This window comes from Pieris rapae, chromosome 23 (assembly GCF_905147795.1).
Source record: "Pieris rapae chromosome 23, ilPieRapa1.1, whole genome shotgun sequence".
In the NCBI taxonomy this organism is placed as follows: Eukaryota; Metazoa; Arthropoda; class Insecta; order Lepidoptera; family Pieridae; genus Pieris; species Pieris rapae.
Genome location: NC_059531.1, coordinates 2527636 through 2555564, shown reverse-complemented (window position 1 = coordinate 2555564; position 27929 = coordinate 2527636). Strand labels below are relative to the sequence as shown.

The following is a 27929-nucleotide window of genomic DNA, read 5'->3' as shown; positions in this document are numbered from 1 at the left end:
AATTTTATTTTAAATTTTCACATCTGGCTCAGCCGTGTCAAGTGTTGTTGTTAAGCACTTGTTTAATGTTTGTTGTATTTTTTTGCAAATCAACCAAAGAGGTTGCATATATTTGTACACATTAAAACCAGCCGGAATAATCAGCAGATGAATCTTCTACATAAATAGTGCGAGTATGGTAAGTGTAATTTCAAGTTTAAAAATAAAACCTATAAATAAAAATGACACACTGCAATTTTAGGCTGCTCCGACTAGTCCGTAATATTTTCCTAGGGTTAAGGTTTACAATTCAATACCTCGATTTTGAGGTCGGGGGAGGATATACTTATCACCCCAAACCAATTTCAAGTACTAGAAACAGTTATAACAGTAGAAAAATAAAAATAAACCAAAACATACATATAATACCTAACATTAACTGGGCCCATCGTCCTCAAAGTCATCCACATAAGCCGGTCGTTTACCAAGCAAAATTCACCAAGTTTAAAAAAAAACAAATAAAAGCACGCACATTGACGAGAAAACAACAGAAATGTAAAAAGTAACGGCTTTTTAACGAATAATCTGCACTGTAACACTAACACACTGTTCTGGCGGATTGTTTACAAATTTCTAATATTGCACAAAACATCGAAAAAAAAAATTAATTAGCTTAAATTACAACTCAAGCAGCATAAATTACTCCAAATCTCACAGAGGTTTTCGAATAAAGGTCCCCCGAGACTCCTACATACTCAGTATAATCAAATTCAAGGTATTGAATATAAGATCCAACCCAATTTCGGAATACAAGCAATATATCACTTCAAAAAAATATAGTTAGCAAACTGTAAAAAACATGGATATTAAATTGTAAGAAATACATACATTTACAGGTAAATTATAAAAAAAATATACCAGTTTAAAATTTAAAAATATTATAACTATCATTGTGTGGAGAACAATGTGTATGGATTAAAAAAGTAAGTGTATGAATCATGTGTGTTTTATTAAAAATATGGGTTTTGTTTGCTTGTAGATGAGATATTTTGCGACTATTTGTTGACTTAAAAGTTAAGTGTCATATGTTATTTTCTAATTCCAATATTCAAATAAATAATAGATTATATTAGGATAGTGTGATGAACATTGAATGTAGTTGATAAATTAAAAAAATCTAGATCTCTTATAGAATGTTTAATTAATAGAAAATTTTTAGTATATAATTTTTTTAGGCCAACAATATGTCTGAAAATAGCAAGTTTGCTCTGCCTGTGAGCAATGATGGTGATTCCAACGTCTTGTCTATGATCTACAGATTCTTTAAAAAGGTAAGTTTTTATTATATACTGTGCTTATTTTAATTAACTTTGGGCATTTTCCATTTAAACATCAATAAGTATGAAACATATTGTGTAAATTATATTAGGTATATTTAAGTTATAGCAAATAAAAACAAAGAATTAATAAAAATTTGATAAGATTGTATTTCCCCCCCACAACATTACCCTTTGTCAATTGTTTCATATACCATATCTACTCTAATAAAATCTAATGGTTAAATTCTCCAACAGAACTGATTAAAGAAATTCTGTCACTGTTATCAGCAAGTATTTATTTGCGGATGAATTAAACCATGCTAGGGTAAAGATTCATATTGGATTTCAACATCCGGGAGTCATAGCTTGAATTAGTATTTTTTGACTTTTACTGTGCAATAAAGTGTAAATAATTAATTATTTCTTTCATATTAGCATTCTATCAAGGTAGGCGCGCGCATTTATTTACGATGTATACATTCAGACATCACCCAAGCAATGCAATGATGTCAGACCTTTTGAATAAATGTATGACATTATCATCCTTATTAGAACGACTAAAGGCTCACATTTCCGTACATGGGTCTCTGAGTCACCAACCTTGGAAAAAGAACCAATGCTTAAACTAACCTTGTGTTACCGTTAACTGTGAGATAATTAATTTATTAAAACCCAATTTGAAATTAGATCGGATGATTATAACTAAAACTAACATATCAAATCTTCAAATTGCTCAAAATAAAGTAATTAAATTGCTTTTTCATTACCCATACTTAACTTCCACACAAAAAATCTACACAGAAACAAAACTGATGAATATAAAACAATTATTTCAATACAATACCAGCTTATAAAATTTTAAATGACACACTAACATTACATTTACTAAAATAAATCAAATTCAAAAGCGCAGTTCACGACGCCCTCATAATTTAATTCTACCTAAGTATAGAACCAATTACGGCAAAAAAACATTGAGCGTTGGGGGAGTACTGCGGTATAATAGACTCCCAAAAAATGTAAAAAGTGCAGGCAGCCTAGCAATATTTAAATTAAGATTAAAAGACCATCTATTGAGTGATCCCAATCTACGGAAATGAAAGTTTATCCAAGTTCTACCAAGTTTCTTTTTTTTTTTCAAATTCTAACGTTAGCATATAAGTGTTCTCATGTAAGTGACTAATGTCTATTATGAGAATAAATGTCTTTAAACCTAACAGGTATTTTTTACGTTATTACTGACGTTTATGTCGGTGATTTTTGTAGTCAGCCATGACACTTTAGTGTTCAAGAAAGTATATTATTCACACATTTTTATGGATAATTTTTGAGAAACTGAAAAAAAAATCTATTATATTTTTATAAATACATAGATCTAAAACCGGACAACTACCGAATTACAAACCGGATAATTCCCCTCTGGGCGTCCATAATCGGAGCATTCAGCATTTGTGGATCTCTTCATATTCCTTCAAGAAAAGCGAGTACCAATTCTGAAATGGCCGGCAACGCTGGAATTGAGTGTCCATGGGCGGCTGTAGCATTTTGCATCAGATGAGCCTCTTGCACGTTTGTCTATAAAAAAAGCTATTATGAATACACTTGTGACTGACACAAGGACCACTCGTTATAACTTAGACCATTCAGAATTGCTAAGATTCCTATGTGTAATATATATTTTTCTTCTTAGTTAAAAAATATTCTGTAATTTAAATAAAAATTAATATTTAAAGTAAATTGGGATAATATAAATAACCACATTAAGGAAACTTTGTTATCTAATCAGTTTTATGCTATATATATTCTCATAGTTTTAGAATACATGGGTTTTTCAAGTTTTTTTAGACTGATTTTTGTAGTCTTCCATGTCACTATAGTTGTCAACACATTTTAATAGTTTAATAATTTTCGATAAAATAAAAATATTTACACATTTTTTTGTATTAATAAATATTGAGAAACTTAAAAAAAATCACGCATTTTTTATAAATACATAGATCAACTGAATTTTAAGTTAATTGTACCATCAGCTGGACGCATAGGCTGTTCTCCATATTCATTCTAGAAAAGCGAGGCAACCTGCAAGCCCGCTGGCATTGAGAGTGTCCATGGGCGGCGGTGGCATTTAGCATCAGATGAGCCGACATGAGACATAAAAAAGCTCTTGTGAATAATTCGCTTATGACTCCAAAGACCACTCACAATTTAGACCATTCAGAGTTGCTAAGATTCCTATGTAAAATATATATTTTTGTTTTTTAGTTAAAAATATACTGTTAATTAAATAAAATTGAATATTTAAATTAAATGGGGTATACATAACCACATTAAGGAAACAATGTTATCTAATCAGTTTTATTTCCTTATATAAATATATATACTAAATTAGTAGGTTATAGGTATTTACAATTTTCTGAACATACAAAGTTAAAATTAAAAAAAAAAATTAAAAAGTATGGTCCCTGTCGCTGTGTACCTTTAATGACTGCATTTCTTTATAGAAAGGAATCAATCTACATGGCGCCAACTTAAATCATTAATGCGCATGCGCAAATTACTACAAATATTTAATTTTTACGAGCAGTGTTGGCCTAGTGGCTTCAGCGTGCGACTCTCATACCTGAGGTCGTAGGTTCGATCCCCGACTGTGCACCAATCGATTTTCTTTCTATGTGCGCCTTTAAAATTTGCTCGAACGGTGTAAGAAAACATCGTGAGGAACCCGACATGTCTTAGACCCTAAAGTCGATGTGTGTCAGGCACTGGAGGCTGATCACCTACTTGCCTATTAGATTTAAAAATGATCATGAAACAGATTCAGAAATCTGAGGCCGAGACCTAAAGATTTATATAAAATATAAAAGCGCTACTGATTTATTTATTTATTATTTAATTTTTTCATACAAATTAAAAGACTTTTAAGTGCTTTACTTAACACCGCTTTCACTAATCATACCCACTACCGAAAATATCAATGACTAAATAACGATTGCTGTCACTGTTCCTCAGGTATCAATAGTGGGAGCAGTATACCTGGTGGGTTACATGCAATGGAGTGTGGCATGGTTGATTGGACCAGTTGTTCTCTCAGTGTTGAGAGACCAGTGGCGAAGGGAAAATGAATATAGGAGGAACCTCGCGAAAGTAGTTGCCGTCTCATCGGAGAAGGACGTGGTGCTGGCACGGCTGGATGATCTTCCAGCTTGGGTAAGATGTCATAGTCATAGTCATAATATCTTTATTCATTTAGGTAAACATGTACACTTATGAACGTCAAGAAAAACAAATTAAATTAATCATAAATTTACATTTACAACCAGTTCGCAAGTCAAGGGCGTAGAGCGGGTAAGAAGAACTGGCAAGAAAGTTACACCGCCGCGCTTATATCACTCATACTTGAGTTTGTCTAGTACTCTAGATAAATTTTGTGATTCCTTTGAAAGAATATATAAGACTCATCTCTGAGGCCGTAGGTGCACCAATGGGACCTTGGAAATGGAATGGAAAACATCGTGAGGAAACCCGCTTGCCGTAAACCCAAAAGTCGAAGTCACGTGGCATAGGCTGATCACCTACCTGCCTTTTAGATTGGCAAATTATCATCAAACAGACATAGAAATCTGACTCACAAAAGATTTAGCTCCACTAGATTTTTTATTACATAAGCCTTTATGTAAAATTTGTCTCGACAACGGCCTCTTCCAGATGTTCCCATAATCGTTATTCTCCCCTCTTTATGTACCCTCCCCCGATATTTTATTTGAATTAGGCCTAATAAATAGTACTTTTGAAAGTTATAAAAGTAAAAAAATATCACTTGTTGCACAATAAAAAGATATCACATGGAATGTGCAAGAAACCTCCACTTAACCACAAACTTTCTGTTTTAAAATAGTTTTTACAATATTTTGTATACATTTGATATGTGCAGACAATAGCTATAAACTACTATACTAAAATAAAATAGGCGCATTGTTATAACAAAAACAATGCTACAGATAACTAAATTATGTTGATATGGAGGTTTTACTAGTATAATTATTTTTTGTGGGAATCCTCTAAAATCCATTTCGTTTTCAAGCATAGATAATATGTGTAAAAAAGTAAATTACTGTTGACGTAATCACCAAAAAAGAAAATTAAAGAACTTAATCCCCCCCCCCCTTACCCTTCCCCCCTATACTGCCTATTTGACGATTGTTCCTTTCGTCCTCGATCCTGTTCCAGAAAATCTAGGACAATTTTTTTATTTATGTCATTTTTCCAGGTCTTCTTTCCTGATGTGGAACGTGCTGAGTGGCTAAACAGGGTAAGATATTTACAATATTATCTCGCGGTTCATAGCTAGGGTTGCCACCTTTTATATCAATTAAAGTATTACGGCCTTATTCTGAATTCTATTGTACATAGCTAAACAAATAAAACAAATTGGATTTAAAGAAAACACTTTTTTAACGGATTAAAGTTATTTATTATTGTAAACTTATAATTATTTAAACATAATTTTAATTTAACCGACGTTTCGCGTGCCTTACAGCGTGCGTGGTCACGGTGACTGAAGACAAAGGTGTTAAATGTCAAAAAGTATCACAGCTGTAGAAAATGTTGTATTATCTGTATTTATTTCCCCGGAGTTGGTATCGACTAAAAGATGTAGGGTGTCTGCAGAAATTGCTCACGGTGTCCTCCATTTTCGTCGGTTAAATTTAAATTATGTTTAAATAATTATAAGTTAACAATAATACAAAACTTTAATCCGTTAAAAAAGTGTTTTCTTTAAAAGTGTAAAAGTTATGTTAACAAAAGACAATATTAAAAATTGTTTTTTTTTTTCTATAAAATATTTTTAGATTCTCCTTCAAGTGTGGCCAAATGTTAACCACTACGCCAAAACCATTTTGAAGGAGACAATTGAACCCGCAGTCGCAGAAAGCTTGGCCAACTTTAAGCTTAATGGATTTAAGTTCGAGCGTATGATACTTGGTACTATCGTAAGTATTTTTTTTTATTTGGGTCGGGGCCGTTCAAGTATTACGTAAGCACCTAAAGGGGGGGGGGATCCGTTGGATTTTCTTATTTGCTGATGACGTCACAGTAATTATTTCTATGCTTGAAAACTAAATGCATTTTCGAAGACTCCTACAAAAAAATAATATGTTTATGTATCTCTTATTTTCGAAGGCTTTGCTTTCTTTGCTGACAAGGGGTTGGGGGGAGTGGGTAAAGGGTAAAGAACTGTATACCAAATGCCATGTTAAAAATATTAAATATGTTCATTCGTTGGCTTCTGCGTGCGATTCTCATCCTATCGTAGGTTCGATTACCGACTGTGCACAATGGACTTTTTAAATGCGCATTTAATATTTTTGCTGTGCTGTAATGTTCTGTGTATAATTGTGTAAATGTTAGGTCTAGGTGGCATGGAAATCGATAACTATGTTCAAGCTGTATATTTTAGTATTTCTATATTTAGAACACGTGTTTCGTAACAGTACAATTAAACAGTGTGAATAAATAAATATTATTTTGGTATCTTTAAATCAATTTCATATACGACGGTGATAGTATTTACTAATAATTTATTTATTTAAATAAAATCTTTTTGATTAATTTTAATATTTATGTTTTTTTAAAGGCACCAAGAGTGGGAGGCGTAAAGGTCTACGATAAAAATCTTTCGAGAAATGAAATCATCATGGATGTGGATTTATTGTGAGTTTTACGATATTTGTCTATGGTTATGTTGATTGTGTTGATGATAACGTTAATTAAATGTTTACTTTGCTTAATGATTAACATCTCAGTGTTTATATTATGATGCAAACTTTAGTAAAAGTATAAATTTGTATGTTTTTTAATCCGTTCTATAACAGCTAGATCGAGTATAATAGAATAAATACTATTATATATATATATACATGCACACACACAGATATATATATAATAGAGTAGATGTACTCTATTTGTGCCAATCTTGCCTTTCTAAGATTCACATAATTTAAAATAAAAAAAGTAAAACATTAATATATTTGAGAATAATAACAATTATTATATAATTTATACATATACATTATTATATGTATGAATTATATATTAAGACGATATTACCTATAACTAACCTAGTCCTACACTGGACGAGTTTAAAAACTATAGTTTCATACTTCAACTTTGTTGTAGTTTTTAACGATTTTATATAAGAAATCGTTTAAAGTTATTTAAAAAAATTGCTTCCATCCCTGTGGAACGGGATTTTTTGTGTTCATTTAACATTCAATGAAGGTAAACATCGTGAGGAATCCGGTATGTCTTAGACCCAAAAAGTTCACGTGCCAGGCACAGACAAGTAATTCAGAAAAATGATCAGCGACAAAAAATAAACTAGCTCTCTTTATAGTACCTAATTCGTATATTTTGGTTACTTGTTCAGTGCTCTGTGGAGCAATAGCATATTCAAATAATACTTAACTAATGGTATCTTATAACTAATTCCTATATTTTGGTGGTTAGTCGCATACTACATACTCGTGGAACTAGTATTTATAACTAGTTTTACTAAGTATTTGTACTCCTAAGACTAGGTCTGACTTTACTGAGTATGACTCACCTCTACTGTCTTTTACCGAGTATTAATCAAGTAATCAAAAATAAGACTTGGCTTAAAGTAAATTACAATTGATTTTCAGTTACGCTGGAGATTGCGATATTTCTTTCGTCCTTCAAAGGATCAGGGGAGGAATCAAAGATTTGCAGGTAAATAATACAAATTTTATTTCATTAAAATATATTTATAAATTCTCAAACATAAATACTTTTTGATGTTGTCAATAATACAAATTAAAATAATAATGTTATGATTCCAATAATAATTATTTAGAAACTGCGTTTTTGCCAACTTGTGGAATGCGAATAAATATGCTCTTAATATTTTCATACTAAATTAGTACGATAACAGTTCAAAAAAGTATTGTTCGTGGTAAGGCCGGCAACGCACTAGCCTGATGTTCTAGCTATCAAGGGTTCAGGGCTTTTAATTTCTTTAATTTTTCTTAGATTCACGGCATGCTTCGTATAATAATGAAGCCGTTGATAACGAAAATTCCTCTAGTTGGTGGTCTCCAAGTGTTCTTCTTAAATAATCCGTCCATAGATTTCAATTTAGTGGGCGCTGCTGATATTCTGGATATGCCGGGATTCAGGTTAGTTTTTTTTTAAAGAATAGGAGGCAAACGGGCAGGAAGCTCACCTGATACATAAATCATGTTACAGTTAAACCATAAATCATGCTCTTTTTTATTTATTTCAAGCTATTACCGAAAGAGGGTGTCAGGCACAGAAGGCTGACCTACTTGTTTAAAAAAAATGCGTGCGTACAAAGTACACATTTCAGAAGTGCAACTTCTTTGTAAATTATTACTAAGAGAAAAGCCCCAATCGTAATTTCAAACCGGATGCAATGGAAAAAGCGACAGTAAAGAGAGACGGAAACATATATTCATAAGATTTGACTTGGGAGAAAATGAGATAGATAGATAAACTTCTTTAGAATCGTAATTTCAAACCGGATGCAGCGGTAAAGAGAGACAGAAACATTAATTCATAAGATTTAACGTGGGAGAGAATGAGATAGGAGGCATTATACAGACTCTTTTTACTGCCGCTTTTTCATATTATCGAATTTCAAACTTTTGTTGTTGTAATTTTGTCAAATTAAAGAATTATTTGAAACTAATAAATTAAAATGTATCATTAAAATATACTGTTTTTAAATAAAAGTTTAATACATTTAGATAGGGAAAAATGTTTAATTTATTTGCCTCTCTCTTCAAACTTTCCGGTAATTTTTTATATATTTTTATTGAGAAGGTAAATGGCCCGATTGATGCAATCCCAATCTGGCCATAGGTGAAACCAGTTGGCCTTTACAAGATGGACTCAGTACAGGGCCTTTGTATCTTTTTTTTAAATATATCAGGATATTTTTTTTTACCACCCCCACAACAAACAGGTCAAAGCTGTATTTAATTTTTCAGTGACATATTACGTCGTTGCATCATAGAGCAAGTGGCAAGAATGATGGTGTTACCTAACAAATTGCCGATCAAACTGAGCGATGAAATACCTACTGTCGACCTTCGGATGCCAGACCCTGAAGTTAGTTGATGGTGGTTTTTTTAAATAGAACAGTGCATAACCAGAAGTTATATAAAAAAAACATATAAATTAATCTATAGCACCTTAATCTAAAGAAAAAAACTATTTTTCGCTCGCGTTCCTCAATTTAAGGATTAAATAAATTTATGACGTTCCAGTAGTCTATGAAATTTATTTTTATTTATAAATAAAATTACTCGTAAAAAATAAAGTACTAATATTTTTTTTCAGGGAGTTCTTCGCATACATTTAGTTCAAGCTCAGAACCTTATGAAGAAAGATGTTTCGATGATAGGTATGTTTGTGTTTTTCTTCTAAGACCGATCTTGCCTCTCAAGAAAAATATCAAACACTTCGTAATGAACAATCCTATAATTCCTTTATAACGAAAACTTCAGATTTATAGATTTTTGGATAGTCAAACTATCCGGTTATAAACTCAATACAATTGTGCTAACCAATTGGATTTCAATATTACAGAAGTATTACTAAATGTCTTGGCATGACTCTGACATAATGTAACACAGACACAGGGCACGTACTCGCGTACACGCATCAACGTATACATACGCAAGTTTACAATCTTGTTATCCACAAGACGGGACCTGCCTAGGGGGAGGGCCTTTTACGCAAACGTTTTTTTTAAACACATTGCCTCTTCACTGAGTAATTGAATTAGATCTAGCCTACCTTAAAACTGATAAGTTATTCAAAACTATTACATAGTTAAAGAAAATTCCAACAAAAAATTTCCCGACGTTTCGCGTGCTTTACAGCGTGCATCGTCACGAAGAACATATTTATAATTATGTAAAATACAAGTTTATAATAATACATAGCTTCAATCTGTTGAAAAAGTGTCACAACTTACCTAATACACTAAAAATATTTAACATAAGTGTGAGCGAGCTCTCAATCATGAGTGAGCTCTTGAACTACTTTCACTTACTACTGTGTGTGTAAAATGTGTTTATTCATTTTAAGTACATTTTCTTTTCTAAGTGTATTTGGAAACCCTTTTAAGTAAAAAATACCTGTGTCATGGTTCCCAGCTCTTCCATAAACTAACTTAATTACTTAAAATAATTACATTATTTAATTTATTTTTTTTGAACGTGACATGAAAGACTAACACACCATTTCACTCATTCAAGTCCTGTTCAATCTTACAAGGAATCAGTACGGAAACATTAAACTCATTTTCAGGAAAGGGTAAGTCCGACCCATACGCGATTATAACAGTTGGAGCCCAGCAATGGAAGACTAAGCATATCGATAACGACGTCAACCCAAAATGGGAATTCTGGTGTGAGGTATATATACCAGTTTTTATTGCAGTTTTAATTGCACTGGGTCCTAAATCTGTTTTTTTCAAATGACTGTTGTAATTAAATTTCAGTAAAATCATTTTAATTTAAAAAGAAATCGTAATATAAAAATGTAAAATGTGAGGGTAGTTCTAAATTTCTTTTCAACTTTTTGAAATTGCAGACTTAAGTCCATGGTTATGGTTGCACTAGTTATTTAATTGTATGAATGTTTTGCCAGGTAATTCTCAATATGACGAGAACTGGAATTGACTAACGATTACATATGATATGCCTTAAGAGGTGTACCGACTAGATAGTTCCAAAAAAGTATAGGTTTTGGAAGAATTAAAAAAAATTGAGCGTTTTATTTAAAAACATACATCCATTTTGTACGTTGCTAGTTTATATCATATTGAATCTAAAAAAAACAAGACTCAAAATTTCATGAAGTGTACCCTCTAGGCTCTATCGTACAAGAGTAGAAATGAATTTTTTTTGTGTTGGAAAGTCGGCACATCTCTTACATAAACGCATGGTAACTTCTAGAGATTTTTTTGGCAAATACAAGAATTTCTTAACAATTTGTTGCTAATTTCTTTAGTATGTACGTATGTACCGTAAACGATTGCATTGCTTGCTGGTTACCAGGTTAAAAATTTTAGTTAGACGAAGTTAGAAATATATTTTAATATAAGAATCTGTTGCATAGTAAGATGTCACCTAAGCTCAACATTTAAGTGCACGCAGGAACATCTAAACCACCAAATCTTGCTTCTTACAATCCTGACCCAGACGTAATCTGAAAACGCTACCTCCTGATAATATAACGTTATTGGTTTTGGGGCAGTTAAACACCGCGTTTATATAATATTTGGGAAACTTTTCTAAATGACATTAATATCAGTTACAAAACTAAAAAAATTGGGATAGTTTAAAAAAAATAAAGTTTTGTTGCGGGTAGATGCAAAATAATGTAACAAAAATTGAATAGGGGTATTAAAATTAATATGGTGAATATAATTTTACTAAGGCACGTGTTATGCAATCGTTGGGTCAAGCGTTGGAAATTGAAGTTTTCGACAAGGATGATGGCAACGATGACGACAAGTTGGGCAGGTGAGTGGTGTCGGTAGGCATGCACTGGGTTATGTAATGGTCGCTAGATGTCGCAGAAACAAAGAGTAGAATTCATTATATCCGCTAGGTGTCGGTAAAACAGTCTGCAATATTTGTCGATAAAAACGTATTGACTTTTAACTTCTATTGGGTATCAAATATAAATTATCCGCTACCTATTAACAATTTGCATCTAAACAGGAATTCTTAAAGAAAAAAAAGCAATATCAGTTAAATTGAACATATAGGATATTTGTTTGCCATTTAGTATAAAGTTATATTGCAAAAACAAAAATGTATTAAATAGTGATTGTCACGTTTATTCAAAAGAGGCAGCATCCATGGTCAATGGAACAATGGAATCCGTTCCCAATAAAATATTTAATCTATAGAAAACTATTTTTGGCACGCTAACTCTCGAAAGTCCATAATATTTTTGTACATAAAACAAATCCAAAATTTATTTTGAAGGTTACCAAAATTATTAGCCAAAATTAGGCATTTTACGATATTATCGTTACTTTTTGGAAATTAAATTATTAGACCTTTTTTAATTGTATTCTAATCTACCTAATAAAACCGAAAGATTAATTTGATGCATCATTTTATTATATATAAGGTTAGTCTGGGTGCATGTGGTTAGGAATTTCGATAGATTTTTAAACTCACAACACACTTTTATTTCAGATTTTTCCAATTCTATTAAGAATGTTCATTTTTCATGTGTTTTGCGAGATTTTGCGGCAATTACTATTGCTTGATAATGCTTAACACGTTAATTCTGATTTACATAAATATTATTAAAATAAAATCAACATTATTTACCTGGAAAGATTCTTGACATGTCCAATTGAAGGTATTATATTTTGGTATGCATAATCAAAAAGTACCAATATTTCGATCATGATAATCTGTGAATGTAATTTGATATGTACGTCAGAATTGACAACATGCTTCTAGCCAGAGACAATCTACGTTCTATTATGCATTCGCTTTTACCTCACTGCTTTTTACAATGCTTTTCTATCTTTAAGCAAATGCAGGTAAAGTATAATAAAACTGTCCGAATTATGTCAGACTTCAAATATATCTTCATAAATTATTATAAGTAATATTTCTATTAGTTTATACTCTGATTGTTTTTGTATAACATAAAATAATAACGATTGGTTCACAGTAGTCGCAGTAAATAAAATGTTAAATTTATATATAAACAGACCTCTTCTTGTCTATGTGTCTCTTCTTATTCATATGAAAAAAAGATTAAAGTTTATCCCACTTATTTAAGCAACGCTAGATGCGTGCTTAAATAGCGCATAAGCTGTCCTTTGCCCCCACCTCTCCATAAAAAATGTATATGAATTGGAGGAAATGCATTTTAATAGCCTATATGTATTGTTTTAAGGCGTTAATAAGCTCAAGAAAGAGTCAGGTGCTGCAATGCGAACTATGGGATTGGGATCCAGGGATGGGCATTCAGAACGATGACTACCTCGGCAGGTCCGTTCCTCTATGCGTTTGGTCTACTGTTTTTGGCTTTGCGCTTAAGAGACAAAAAACCGCTTTAAAAACAGCCTTTTAAAAGGGAGTTATAAAAAAGTCACTCACCCACGATTGGCAATTGGCTTTAGCAATATTTTAATTTATCAAATATTTGTGAGTAATTTCTGTGAGTTACAATTTTTTGCAAATATTAATTATGGGTTTCCTTGGGGAATCCAAATGAGTTTTAGAAGGTTTTTTAATTGTTATACAGAATAATACAGTAAAATTATAATGTTGATAGAAAACCGTGTGGTTTGTATAAATGTAACCATAGCAGTCTTGTTTAGGTGACATATACATATAAAAGTAGTTTTTCAATTTACTGTTCATGTTTTTTTTATAGAATGTTCTATATATATATATATATATATTATATAATTCTATAATCCTAATGTTCGTTAACGTTAGGCTATCTAATATTTGTTTATACGTTCCTTGTTCTCCATGTAGCATGAGCCGATCGAGTCGTCCACTCGGGTGTGTACGTCATGCTCAACTCTGTTTTTATGTCATCTCGAAAAAATGTTCAGATAGAAGACATATATACGTATATACTGTTTCTGTTATAAACAGTATTTTCCAATGTTTAAAAACTGCAAAACTGTAATACTCGAAGATCGTATAGCTATTGTAACTTAAATATATTTTTACCGAGTGTACAACACAGACTACAGATTTTAATCGATATTTAGAGGTATTTAATGTTAGTTTAAGGCGTTCTAAAGCCTTTAGAAATTTATGAAATAGCAACTCAAATGTATATTTTATTATTGCGAAGTAAAAGGATCTCGATTCACAGCCATCTGGAATTTTTGTCAAACTCTTCTCCTTTATCACAAAGTGTATACCGGTTTTATTTTGTTGTCCATGCGCAAAGCCAAAACTTTTCTGGTAAACTTTCCTACCTATTTTAATTAATTAATATAAAAATTTATAACGTATTAATTCAGGTAGATGGTGATTTTACGTGTGAATTTTGTGTGACAGGGCTTTGATAATTTTCTGTTTGTTTGCTTGTGTGTTTATATTGAATTGTGAAACAGTCGGTCCTGAAAGAGAGTGGGGCGCAGGCTTCCATCCGCCTTTATGACTGGGACCGAGCCGGGAAGGACGAAAACCTCGGAAGGTGTTACTTTTAAATCATAAACAAGTTTCATTAAATTAACGAAAATTATCGCGTATTAAACTTTGGCTGATAGCTGACCATGCATTGTACTCGTTAACGTGTGCCACATGTGGTGACGGGTCGAGAATGCGGTGATATTATTTCAACAGTGATTTATCTTGATATTTTTGCGTTTCTAACTAACCTTAATTCAAATGGGGCCCTATTTTAATGCTTCCTGCTGATGGATGATTATAACATTCATGCCATTTGGAGCATGCTTGCGTAATAAACGCCTTGTAAAATATGCCCTATAATTTTAGTGGCTATACTCTGTATCTCTTAAGAATGAACTTATTAATTGGCATAATTCCATACCTTGATGATTGACAATAATTGTAATCAGAAGACCCTGAGATGTGTTAAGTTGACTAATGCTAAACATAGATGGCGCTATTTGAAAAATTTCTAGCTTCATTATCGCAAATACAGTGGCTTTCAATTTTGAATAATTCCTTACCTATTTAAATAAATAACCTGCATCATGGGTACAGAGCCGAAACGTGGTTAAATATATTGAATATTTTTTAATTGATTTCGTCATTTCGTAAATATCCTTTTTATATTATATATTCCATCTTTGGCTATAGAATAGGATAATTGTTTTTTGTTTTATATAAATGTTAACTATACGATATAAATAAAAATATAAAACTTTGGTACAATAGACATCGTGTATTTTATAATGATTTGCCAAAATTCTGATTAAAATTCGCGCACGCGATAGCGGTTCAAATTCAACTGTAATCTTTGCGCCATTATACTGGAACGCCACCTACCATTTCCGGTTCGTGTGTCAAAGTCAAAATCGACAAGCGATTTAGCGCAAACAACGACTGTTCCCTGGGAAAGCGGTAAATATGTTATTTAAGTTATGTATGTGATACAGTATCAAAAGTTTTTTAATATTTCTATTCCAAATAGGACCTTAAGTCCAAAGGAATAAGGTTTTTTAAAAATTTTTACGCGATAGTTTTCTTCAGTGAAACTTGATAATCATATTGCATCATACATAGCACTAGTCATGTTTACGAAAAGAAAATTACAGTACAAAGAAATGTAAACAAAATTATTAAACTTTGGATAGAGAAAAGAGCACACAATTCTACTTCACACAAAATCATAAACCCATTTAATTTCTAAATTATCACGTTCACGAAGAAGATAGAGTAGAAGGAATTAATGCCAAATGTTTAAAATTTTATTTGAATATGCTGACGATTTCACAGCAGCACGGCCAATGTAACAGTTTTTATATGCTACTTTTAGTTTATTGCGTATTAATATTTCTGCCAACTTTACTAATATGTGTCGATTTTCAAGCAAGCAATTAATGCACTAATATTTAAAGACGACTTTAAGAGATTCAGAAACGAGATCACCTGTGGCATCTGTCATAACTCGGTTCTGATTCTCTTAGGCGTGTGATTAATTAAAATGATTTTTTATAGATGTTCTTTGGATATATCACAAGTAGTGAGTGCTGGACGTCTTGATACCGTAAGTATTGAAAAATTTTTGAAGAAAAAAGTATTTGAATGTAGATTATTATTTATTAAATATTAAGCCGCGAAATTGTGTCAAAATGATTTTCATAATTATCTGTGTTACCCGTCATTTGTCATGTCATCTTTTTTGCATTTAATTTTGTACTATTATTTTTTTATAATTCGAATTTTAAAATTTAGAAAATTTTTAAAAATATTAAAGTTTGAAAATAGAATCACATGCTATAAAGGTAGTGAGCATACGATGGGACTGATGTCATAGTATCCCAAATCTATAATGTTATTTTTTATTTTTACTGTGTAAGAAAATCATTAAAGTTACGAAAATAAATATTAATGAAATAGTTTTTGAGTGTATTTGTTTTAGGTTTTAGGTACCTTTTTATATTAATTTAAAATTTCAGTGGCAAACTCTTCAACAAGCCAAACATGGAAAAGTTCACCTCCGCCTCTCCTGGCATCGTTTGTCCTCAGAATTGGCTGATTTGAATCAGGTAAATACAATTAAAGTGGTTTCTCTCTTTACATCCTTTCGATGTCCGATGATGATACTATACAGAAAACCTTTAAAACGCCATCTTGCGTTAGGTTAATTTTCGTTACGAAATTTCTTGATTCCGTCGCCCCGCGATAAAATCTATGCAAAAGATTGAAAACATAGTATACAATGTACCTAGATCTTATAATTCATATAACATAATATTATAGCAAGTAGCTCATTTGTGGTCAGTACAAACAAATAGGTCTACCTCGATAGAAATTATATTTATTATATGCTTTTCTTCTCCGTATCGCGTGAGTAGGGCTTCACTAACCAAGTTGGTGGACCGCTCATCCTATTTCATGGCTGTCATGTATGTCAATTGCCTTTAAATCGACCAGATCTGTTGGTCAGAAAAAACACCTTTCTTTCTTTCTTATTATGTGTACAAAAAATAAAATAAAAATATCTAATTGATTTAATTTTCAGGCGTTGTTAGAGGTGCAACTCATCAAGAACTCGGAGCTGAGTACGGCTGTTCTGTCTGTTTATATCGACTCGTGTAAAAATTTACCAGTAAGTATTAAAAGTTTCTTCTGTCAAACTCTTCATAACTTCCTCAACTCTCCACTGTTTTTTGTAAGCCTTACCGTATTCCAGCGAGTAGATGAACCAATGAAGTATATGCAAACAAATTCTATTAATTAGGGTCCTTCAAGAAAAGAGCGTACCAATTCTTAAAAGGCCGGCAACGCACTCGCGGGCCCTCTAGCATTGAGTTAATAAATAAATATTTTTTTTATAGAACAGGGGGCAAACGGGCAGGAGGCTCACCTGATGTTAAGTGATACCGCCCATGGACACACTCAATGCCAGAGGGCTCGCGAGTGCGTTGCCGGCCTTATAAGAATTAGTACGCTCTTTTCTTGAAGGACCCTAAAACAAATGATCACAAAACAGAAAACCGAGCTATTTGTATATACTAAAGGGTCTATTTGAGGTTCTAAAAGGTTGCAGTCCTTATGATCAGCCGAGGTCGGTAATAATCTATCTGTTTCAGAATGCAAGAGCACAATCGAAACCCGACCCGTATTTACAAATAACATTGGGAAGGAAAACGGAGAACACGGCCGTTCAAATGCGAACGGATTGTCCAGTCTATGAAATCGGTCATTCGTTCCTCGTTCACAATCCAAATATTGATATGTTGGAAGTAAAGGTGAGTGAAGTGTCCTCAATTTTCTTTTCTTGTTCCTAATATGACCACACTGAATTCATTACTATGTTCCATTTCTGACTTAGATCTCATACCTTTTTATTCTTTATTGTATTATTATGTATTTTCTTTCATTTTTAATATTTAGGTAAATATTATGTTTTATTTAGCTTATCCCTTCGTTTTCTTTTGATGTTTCTTTATTTTTTTCTCGACTCAGTATAATTGCACAAAATGCTTCGGAGAACATTTTACCGGAAACGTAAAAGTCGCTACATATGTACGTGCAACGAATTTATTGCGTGGAGAGAAGAGAAAAAAAAGCAAATAGTTTAATTCAATTGCTTAATTTTTTCGCAACTGTATTAAAAATAGTCGTTCAGTACACGTGCGGTACCGTCATTGCAACTTGTTCCGACTGTCAAAATTTGTCGGAACTCTTTGCAATGACAGGCTTTCCGCACTTATAATGAAATATACTATTCCTTTATACAACTTTGAACGTTCGTTACCAGGTCTTAGATCAAAAAACGGGAAATCAACTCGGAATCCTGATGTACTCAGTCGCGTCCTTACTCAAGGAAAAAGACCTGACCATGCTGTCTCAGCCGATAAACCTTCAGAAATCTGGACCAGAATCCAAAATTCTTCTGGCGTTACAGTTAAAGGTAATTTTTAACCGCGCGGTTAAAATGCGGGTTTTAACAGCAAATTTTAACCGCGTTTTAAGCAACCAGTAATTTTAACCGCAACTTTAACTGTGCTAAGTATGCAGGATTCTTAATGTTCTATATCACGACAGATATTGAAAGAGGCGGTTAAAGAAGATTTAGAAGAGGAAGACTCGGCTCCACCTACTCCTGAGCCACTTCCAACTGCTCCAGCACTTGATTCCACCGATGCTGCACCACCTGGTAAGTAACAGATAAAGATACCAACTCTGTTTAACATATTTATGTGTATAGTAAGACTTCATAATCCAATGTGTAAAAGCTTATCTGTTATCTTAATCAATGACGTCATTCAAATTTATTCAGTGGAATATTTATTATTTATTTATTTATTTCCAGTAAATTTTCCTATCTTAACAGTTACAACTAATGCGATAGAATTCCATTATATTACCCACACCAACTAACCTACATACAAACATTAAAAAATTAAACTAAAATTCCTAAATCTTATAACTAACAATATAGCAAGCAACTCTTGTGAACTCAGCCAGTGTACAAACAAATAGGTCTACCTCAATAGAAACTTCGTTAATAATTTGTATTGCTCGCGTGAGTGGCGCGTTGCTAACCTAGTTGGAATGTGCGCGCGGTACATCCAAAAGCTTAGACGTAAGCCTCAGGTTGGTCAGACTTGGTACCCGTAGACCCAGTTTCTCCATTATATCCGGATTATGCACCCGACCCGTAAATATTTTAAATATATAAACTGTCACAGCTAACTCTCTTCTAAGGCGTAGCTGGTCGTACCCCACCATACCCAGAACAAACAGTCGGGTACATAAGCGGATACAAGGGATACACTACATACAGTCTCTTGTAGAGGTAGCGAGTGAATTTATTTTGTACTCGCTCTAACATGAGACTGTATTTAGCCTGTATTTAGTATTTAGTTATTTATTTAATAACAACAAATGACGGTGTGTGTTAGGCACAGAAGAGTGAGTCTACTTGTCTATTACATTGGCAAATGATCATGAAACAAATATAGAAAATCTGAGGCCCACGCTAAAGAGGTTGTAACGAAATTGTTTGTATTTTAAAATTTGTTATAAAATAAATTTTTGGAACATAATCACCAGGGTATCACTTATTCCACGTCATTAAATTTGAACATGTAGGCATCCCTACTCATCGGCAAAGAAGACAGAGGGTGTTGGCCGAGAAAAAAAGCCGGCGTAAAACACTTTCGGTACTCTTTTAAAAAAGCAAATCATCAAACAATACTTATTTTAAAACAAATATAGCAAATTAATTAGAATATTAATTTCTGTATTTGTTTTAAATATACATAATGCACAATACACACAATACTTATAAACGCTCTGCATTTCTATAGAATTCATTCAACTTTCATTCTACCACACCCAACATACATAACAAGGTATTTCAATTTAGTTATTATCATTTTAGAAACGATCCCGCCTGTTGCACCAACGACAGAAACTGACAATACGTCGGAGAAATCGATTCCCGTCGAACAAATTGTGCGGCAAGTTGGTAAGAATAATGATTTATTTAATATCAGATTCATATAAAAGATTTGAAATACAGGAGTACCACAAGGAAGTGTATTAGGGCCGATCTTGTACGTCATATACACATGTGACGTACAACCTCAAAACAGTACTATAGCAACATTTGCTGATGATACTGAATTAAAGTCTATCAGTGACAACCATGCAAATACCATTAATTGTATCAATGAGAGGATAACCACGGTGGTGCATAAATCTAATGTCATATGATACGGCTGAATACTGTAGCATACCTAATTGGGATGGAAAGAATACGTGAAAAAGAAAAGGGATTAATTCGTCGGAGTTGTGGAACGACGGATGTCAAGGTTGTTTTGCCTTGCCTTGATAGTTAAACTCAACTGCAGAAATTATAAAATTTATTTGTAAGACACCAGAACGGCTGGGCTATGTTGGTGATTATTTTTGCTAATTGGCAAAACATCTTGTGCTTGACTCGTGTCGACATTTTGCAAAAGACTAATCTTGGCTAGAGAAAGGCAAAGGATTGACAACGTATGGATGTGATGCATCGATTCTGACCATTGCCATTGTCTGATTCATATGCAACCAACGACTTATATCCTATTTTGGCCAAACATTGAACAGAGGCGATAATAACTTGGAGAATCTGATCGTAGTTACATACAAGGCAATCGATCACCAACCAGATGGACCGATCAAGTCAGACTCATCGTACTTAAAACTGAGGCAGTGGAAAAAGTTTGTCGGCTCCAAAAGTTTCCTTGCTGACCAAGACAGTCAGACTTGAACTACCGACTGACTGAAGACAGAGAGAAGGTCTAAGGCATGCCGGTTTCCTCACGATGTTTTCCATCATGAGCGAACTCCATTAACCATTGATGTACAGCCGGGGAACACGTTAAAGCCTACTTCTGCTAAAACTAGAACTAGGCCACCACTGCTCCAAGTGCAAAATTAATATCTAATTAATTTTCAGAAATACCTCAAGAGAATCAGCCTAAACCAGAAAACGATACACCTAAACTTGTGCATCGAGTGTCCTCATTAACTACGTGAGTGAAATGAATTTCTTTAATCAATGTTTTTAATATGTTGACGATATAATCTTTATCCCCGACAAAATCTGTTGTATTATGAGGGCTATTTTTTAAACTATTTCAGATTTATTTGTGACTGTGCAAATTGTTTAATTCTGTTCAGTATTTAAAATGTATAATTTCAAGAACACGCTAAACGTTACAAACGCCAAAGTTTTTACGTATAATTTTTAATGACGTACACATATTTCTCTACTCCATGACATTTATTATTTACTTAGTATTGGAATAAGATAGGTGAAGTCCACAAGAAGTTTCACGTATGACTGACCGTTTTGTGTCACGTGACTGACGTGTTACAATCGTACAGTTAAAATTACCGGTTTTTTAAGCAACGACTATTTTCCAGTTATATTGCTCGACAATACCATTACTATGCCATTTTTATTTCCAGTTTCCTTTACAATACATTTATGTTAATGGAAACTACATTCCATATCGACATTTACCAATTTCAAACAATTTAATTCTTCATTAAACAAATTCATTTTAAAACAATTTCACTTTTAAATAAACCAATGATACAAGGTTGTTTATTTTACAGGTCCGCAGGTGAAGCAGGCCTTGGCCGTATATTGCTATCTCTTCGGTACAGCATCTTAAACCAAACATTATATGTGGTGGTGCATAAAATTATGTAAGTGATATTACTATTAGCGACCTGACCTAGAAGAAATTATACGTAAAGCCTCATCACTACATATTATAAAACAAAGTCGTTTTCTCTGTCCCTATGTCCCTTTGTATGCTTAAATCTTTGAAACTACGCAACGGATTTTGATGCAGTTTTTTTTGAATAGATAGAGTGATTCAAGAGGAAGGTTTATACGTATAATAACATCCATTAAATAGTGGAGAAGTACTGTTATTTTTGAGGTTTCTAATGTGATGTCGTAAATAATTACATTTTTTCCGCTTACATTGCAAACGCAGGCTGAACCCTACGAGTTTTATCAAAATAATGTACTAAGTATTGTACACATTGAAAAGGTCTACAGAAAAGTCCATGATGGTATATGTCTATCTCTTATGGATAACCCACATTTTTATATACAACGTTCACAGATTTTCTGAAGTGTATTTAGTATCAGCATTGCACCCGTGCGAAGCCAGGGCGGGTCGCTAGTATAATATAAAAGTGACACATATGCTGGCTTTTGTATTAAAATATACACTCAATCATCACTCTTTAAGTTTTCTCGGACTATTCAAATCGGACTACTAGGAAAAAGTGTTTTTATATTTCGGGGACACTCGCAAATATACTGGTTTAATTGACGAATGTTCAAAATCGGTTAAATAGATCAAGAGATTACCTCGTACTCAAGAAATTTACCGCTATAATATTATATATACTATAACATATAAATAAAAAAGTCTTCGCCACTTTGACAGCAAGCGAGGAATAAGTATATAAGTTATAAAACAATATCTTTAAATACTACTTACACATAAGTAGAGGCGTACTTTTGCAATTAATTTTCGTTGAGTGAAGCTATGATAATGTCATTTATATTTAAAAACAGAGGTTACTACAAATCCACTCAAATGGGGCTATGCCATAAATTTGCCCCACATTGAGATATGTGTATTTTTGTAGGAATATCCCCTTGAAGGATCCAACGAACGTTCCTGACCCATACGTGAAGCTGTATTTGCTTCCCGGACGGGCAAAGGAGTCAAAACGCAAGACTTTGGTGAGAAATATTTCCATTATGTGTGTGTTTTAAAATAAATGTTGTTTGATGGTTTGCTATTTTAGAAGAGTATTGAGAGTTTTTTACGCCGGCTTTTTTTCTCGGCCTACACCCTCTGTCTTTGCGGATGTCTACCGAAACAAATTTATTGACATGATAAGTGATACCTGTATCTTATGTTCCATAATAAATATACTTTATTTTTTTTGCTCAATTGATACTTGCTTCAAGCTACGATACTACCTAAGTTAGGTATGTACTTTGACTTGACGTCCTAGAACACCTAAATGGGGCAAAGGCCGTCCACAGTAAGTCTTCATCGCGGCCGCCTTAACTTCCACCTCGCTCAAAGTCTTTCCGGTTCTCTTTGCTGCATCTGCAACTTTTCGACACCAGGTTTGCTTGGGTTGACCACGCTTCCGCTTTCTTTGCGGGTTCCAATGCTGGCACCATTTTGTTTTACCAATCTTGTTCGAAGGACCAAAAAAATATTATAAAGCAGTGTTGCCGTGCTAATATATTGCGACTTACTCGTGAAGCAAAACATGAGGATACCGTCCCAAAAAAGAGTTGTATCAGGCACGAAACAGATACCGAATCTTTTTTTCATGATTCTTCTCTCTCTGTTTGTCGTACCGTAAATACAACTTGTGAGAAAGAGATGAATGATTGCTTTTTTATTACAGGTCGTAAAGGACAATTGTATGCCAGAATATGACGAGACATTTGAATGGGTGATTCCACACGCCGAGTTGCATTCAAGACAAGTGGAGGTCACTGTTGCCACCCATAAAGGCTTCCTTGGCGGAAGTCCGGTTATTGGACAGGTAATTTTTTTTTTTAGAACAGGGGGCAAACGGGCAGGAGGCTCACCTGATGTTAAATGATACCGCCGCCCATGGACACTCTCGATGCTAGAGGGCTCGCGAGTGCGTTGCCGGCCTTTAAAGAATTTGTACGCTCTTTTGTTGATATAATTTATTAATCATAGCACAGCACCACTGTTTCCATGTACTACGCGATAAATGAAGGTTAGATTTACCCTTGATGTGGAAACCGGTAGTACATGTAAATTTAAAATCAATTTAACATATTTCCTGTTAATGTGCATAAGTGTACTTATGAATAAAGCTATTTTTAGTTTGAGTTTGAATGAACTGATGAACATGAATTTGTCAAGTGAAGAAAATCTATTATCTATACAGTAATTAATTTAAATACTGTATAGATAATAGATGCTGATACTGAACATTTTCCAAATAAGTTATGACTTAAATGTCTAGTTTACTAGGTCATAAAATAAAAAAAGATGTTTACATCTGTGTTACATTTCTTAATATGTTGAAATAAAAAATATTTCTTGCAGGTAATCGTACATCTCAATCAGTACGATTTTCGAGAAGCAAAAACTCTATGGTTCGACCTTCTCCCCGAAGTTGCGCCCAGAGATTAGAATTTGCTTTCAAATAAAAAAAATTGCAACTGTGCTTATGAATGTCTGCGATATATTAGGAACCGCAATGAATATATTTATTGTTTAATTGTCTTTTTATAAAAAAAAACCTATGAATTCTGTATTAATCTAACAGATACATTTACGCTGTAGGAAGTGACGGCTTTGCTACCGGTACACTAATATACAATTTAAAGAAATATATGAAACTATATATCTTCTATAAAATGATTATTTATATATGTGTTATAAGGGTCATTCGATTCTTACCGTGACATGAAAATCTCTTACCTTAAGAGAAAACCTGTTCTATAAGAAAAATTGTATTATATTTGTATTTTTTTATTTGTATACACAAAAGTTTTTTTATTAAATTAAATGTATTTATTAATATGAAGCCGCCCAAATCAACTGACTTACCTGATTCACCTTGCTATACATATATTGTATTATCTGTGTAAACTGTCAAAAAGTAAGACACCTGCTTTATAGTCTATATTAATCTTGATTTGATTGGCAATTTGATTTTGCACCTGTATTCGTAGAATGTAACAAAAAGATTGCGCATATAATTGAAACTGCTAATTCTCTGAGCTAGAAACCTTGCATTTAATTGTTTTTCAGATAAGTGTACGCTTTATAATAAATTTATGAAAGTTTAATTTGGTTTTTTTATTACTCCTAACTTTTCTAGAGATTGAATTAACTCTCTGATTTAACTGCTTTACTGCGACATAAATAAAATGTTAGATGTGTAGACTGTAGACGTGTGTGAGCGGCGGCAGCTTTAATTTAGTTACATAGATCTATGAATGAAAATAAAAAAATGTGTTTTGTTTCTTGTAATATACAATATAAACATGTGGGGCTGTTAAAATTGTTCTTTGGTATTAGTTATTATTACCTACTTTTTGAATTTGATTTAAGTTCTTTTAAAACTAAAGTAAATATTATTATGATTGTATGGAACAATAAAAAGTTAAACAAGTTCCCATTTAATTTTATTAACTGAGTAACTAATATTGGGTCTAAGAAGGTAGAAATAAAGTGAAATTACTCACTTGCAAAAGAGGCTTTCCTAGTAGCCAAATAAATGTAAGACTGACGTCAAATCTTGGCTTCTAAAGTTAAAATTAAAGTTTTCTTCAAGTATCAAGTACATAGTAATATTTTAATCAAAATATAAATGAATGAAAAAAGTATGGAAATATCCGGAAATGTTTTACAGATGGCATCCCTAGTCTTGGGTAACACAAACTTGCATTGCCTTTGATGACCATAAACAAGTGAGTCAGGTGAGCCTCCTGCCCGTTTGCCCCCTGTTCTATAAAAAAAAAAAAAAAAAAACCCTAACTTTTTTGTAACAATATTAATCTAAGACATCAACAATGAACTCTTACAAATTTGTCATTAGTCATTTAAGGAAACACATTTATATCCATCAGAGGTTTTATTTAAATGTTAATTAAATTAAAAAAACAAAAATTGGCTTTATAAAAAATACTTTATTAAAACCTAAAAACATTCACTTGAATTTGTTTTTTTATAAATACAGTCTTTAATCCATTTGCTATAATTTCACTCAACGTTCTAATGTATTAGGAGTTACTTTCTGGGCAATTATCTTACCATAACCACCACGCCCACCATCATAATCTGTACGATACTCATCACGGACCTGAGAACATAAAAGTTGAACAATATTTTAATAGTCTTTTAACTGAGAAACATGAAAAACTGGGGATTTGTTATGTATCACAATTAGTTTAATGATTTAGTGTACATCTGATTTTTGTGAAACTTGCTATATTATACTAAGACTAGTGTTAGTGGTAAGTAACATATCCAATGATATAGCTTTTTCAGTTTTCACTAGCACTATTGAGTAAACAAAACCTACTGATTCGGGGAAAACCGATTATTATGTATTTAGATGTAAAGTGTTATATAAATTGAATGTATATTCTGTAATAATTAATAATAATATAATTTATATTAAAACTCAGGGATATATGGGATACACTATTTCTGTTTAACTTACTTTACTGGACAATATGAGTGCCTCATATAAAAAGTTGTATTATTGATTAAGTATAAAAACCACAACTATTTTAACATGTACATTATTGATGCTGTTAAAGTAAAATGTTACAAGATTCTGCCTATGTCCTATAACAATTTCAGGAGCTATTAAAAATGTTTAGTCATAATTTCCAATTTTACCTGTCCACCAGTTTTTCCTCTTCCATATTGTCTACCTTCAATAAAACCTGCATCCCAATCGCATCTGATAATTCTATCATCTAGCCTAGTTCCATTTATGTATCTAAAATATAATCAACTTTTAAAACCTTTGTAATCTTACTTTCACTTTAATTACAGTACTATATTGTGGTTTTAAAATATGCTGAACATTTCAATTACCTCATACAATTTTCAGAATCAGTTCTTGCATAGTACTCAACAAAACAGAACCCACAAGGCGTCTTTTTATATTTGTCTAAACCCATAATGACACGTCGTAAATCACCACATTTTGAGAACAATTCGTAAATTTGTTCTTCAGTTGTATAAAAAGATAAATTGCCTATATATAACGTCGACGATGCTTTTAGTAACTTTTCTTGTTCGTTTCTAGAACCCTGAAAGTAATTGAGGTTAGAACTACGTACGTTCATAAGCAAAGCAAATATTTAACATTTTCAGCTGAATACCTTAAAATGCTGATCACGATAGGAACTTATTTCAATTGAAGAACTCATGGAATCATAGGTGCGCTTCATTTTCAATACGTAGCTAAACGCTAATGGCTTACGTCCCAATTTATTAAGATCTTTAAGTTATTTGTTTCTAGTTTCACACAGATTCATACAATGATCATTTCTTTTCCGTAACTAATAATTAATTTAACTGAGAATCGAAATGGAATAACGTAGATAAATACAGTTTTCAAATTGATGTCGAATAATTTATTTGGTATTTTTGGTCATCCGTCGAAAACGTCTAAACACTAATTCGTAATGGCATTTGACATCAATAAGCAAGATTTGAGTAGTGACAGCGAATATTATTCGTGCGGAGTAAAAAGTTGCCAGTTTTGGCTTCCTAACTGTTTAGCGTATCTGTGCAGAGAAGATAAGCGTTGGGCAATTATGGAAGGAATAAAATCTTATGAAATGATTGATATCAATACTTTAACCCCGTCAATACAATACATATTTGTATCATTTTAATCTTTTATACAGACATTGCAATAAGAAAACAATATTCAAAGTAACTGTGTCTAGTATATATAGTATCTGTACGGTTTGTGGGTGATCGCGTTGCTTTATTAGGGGATTTTATTTTTACTGCACCACTACCAATCGAGTCAAAAAAACATTTTTATTTTATTATATTTATTTATTTATTCCACTACATTATTCTACCTTAACAGTTACTACTAATTCGATAGAACTCCAAAATAATACCCACACCAACTATCCTACATAAAAAACTTTAAAAAATTATACTTATGTGCCTAAATCTTATAACTAACAATATATTATAATAGAATATTTGCAAAATAATGAAATGTTCGTTGTGATGAATGCTAAAATAATGCAATGCTACCGTTGAAGGGAGACCGTAACTTCGGCGATTTAGGTAATCGCCGCGCT

General features: G+C 32.6%; 2 protein-coding genes across 4 annotated transcripts; one reads left to right on the top strand and one right to left on the bottom strand.

Moving 5' to 3' along the window:
• The first annotated feature begins 31 nt into the window (after positions 1-31).
• Positions 32-24932, top strand: LOC111001997 (extended synaptotagmin-2-B). Of its 3 annotated transcripts, XM_045633406.1 has the most exons (25): positions 56-178; positions 876-962; positions 1215-1310; positions 4308-4505; positions 5566-5607; positions 6149-6289; positions 6934-7010; positions 7982-8048; positions 8349-8494; positions 9329-9449; positions 9681-9744; positions 10656-10762; positions 13281-13375; positions 16037-16085; positions 16498-16587; positions 17064-17150; positions 17635-17793; positions 18306-18458; positions 18593-18704; positions 19935-20021; positions 21000-21075; positions 21665-21757; positions 22721-22817; positions 23504-23644; positions 24184-24932. In XM_045633406.1, exons 3-25 carry the CDS (start codon positions 1224-1226, stop codon positions 24268-24270), a joined length of 2376 nt encoding a protein of 791 aa, XP_045489362.1. In that variant the 5' UTR covers positions 56-178; positions 876-962; positions 1215-1223; the 3' UTR covers positions 24271-24932. The 3 variants fall into 3 exon arrangements, with proteins under 3 accessions (XP_045489360.1, XP_045489361.1, XP_045489362.1); XM_045633404.1 differs by lacking the exon at positions 876-962 and having other exon boundaries at positions 32-178; XM_045633405.1 differs by lacking the exons at positions 876-962; positions 13281-13375 and adding an exon at positions 11790-11875 and having other exon boundaries at positions 32-178.
• Positions 24933-25755: 823 nt separating this feature from the next.
• On the bottom strand, positions 25756-27298 carry LOC111001995 (nuclear cap-binding protein subunit 2). The gene is made up of 4 exons (XM_022272083.2): positions 26985-27298; positions 26695-26912; positions 26494-26596; positions 25756-25948 (listed from the first exon to the last, which is right to left on the bottom strand). The coding sequence occupies exons 1-4, from the start codon at positions 27051-27053 to the stop codon at positions 25853-25855; spliced, it is 486 nt and encodes a 161-aa protein (XP_022127775.1). The 5' UTR covers positions 27054-27298; the 3' UTR covers positions 25756-25852.
• Between the last annotated feature and the right edge of the window lie 631 nt (positions 27299-27929).

Coding starts and splice junctions, on each gene's coding strand:
- LOC111001997 (XM_045633404.1), top strand. Junction 5,608..6,148: donor GTGCTGAGTGGCTAAACAGG/GTAAGATATTTA, acceptor AAATATTTTTAG/ATTCTCCTTCAAGTGTGGCC. Junction 21,076..21,664: donor CGAGTGTCCTCATTAACTAC/GTGAGTGAAATG, acceptor TTTATTTTACAG/GTCCGCAGGTGAAGCAGGCC.
- LOC111001995 (XM_022272083.2), bottom strand. CDS start 27,053: ATGAAGCGCACCTATGATTCCATGAGTTCTTCAATTGAAATAAGTTCC. Junction 26,913..26,984: donor ATCGTGATCAGCATTTTAAG/GTATTCAGCTGA, acceptor AATTACTTTCAG/GGTTCTAGAAACGAACAAGA. Junction 26,597..26,694: donor GATTCTGAAAATTGTATGAG/GTAATTGAAATG, acceptor ATTATATTTTAG/ATACATAAATGGAACTAGGC.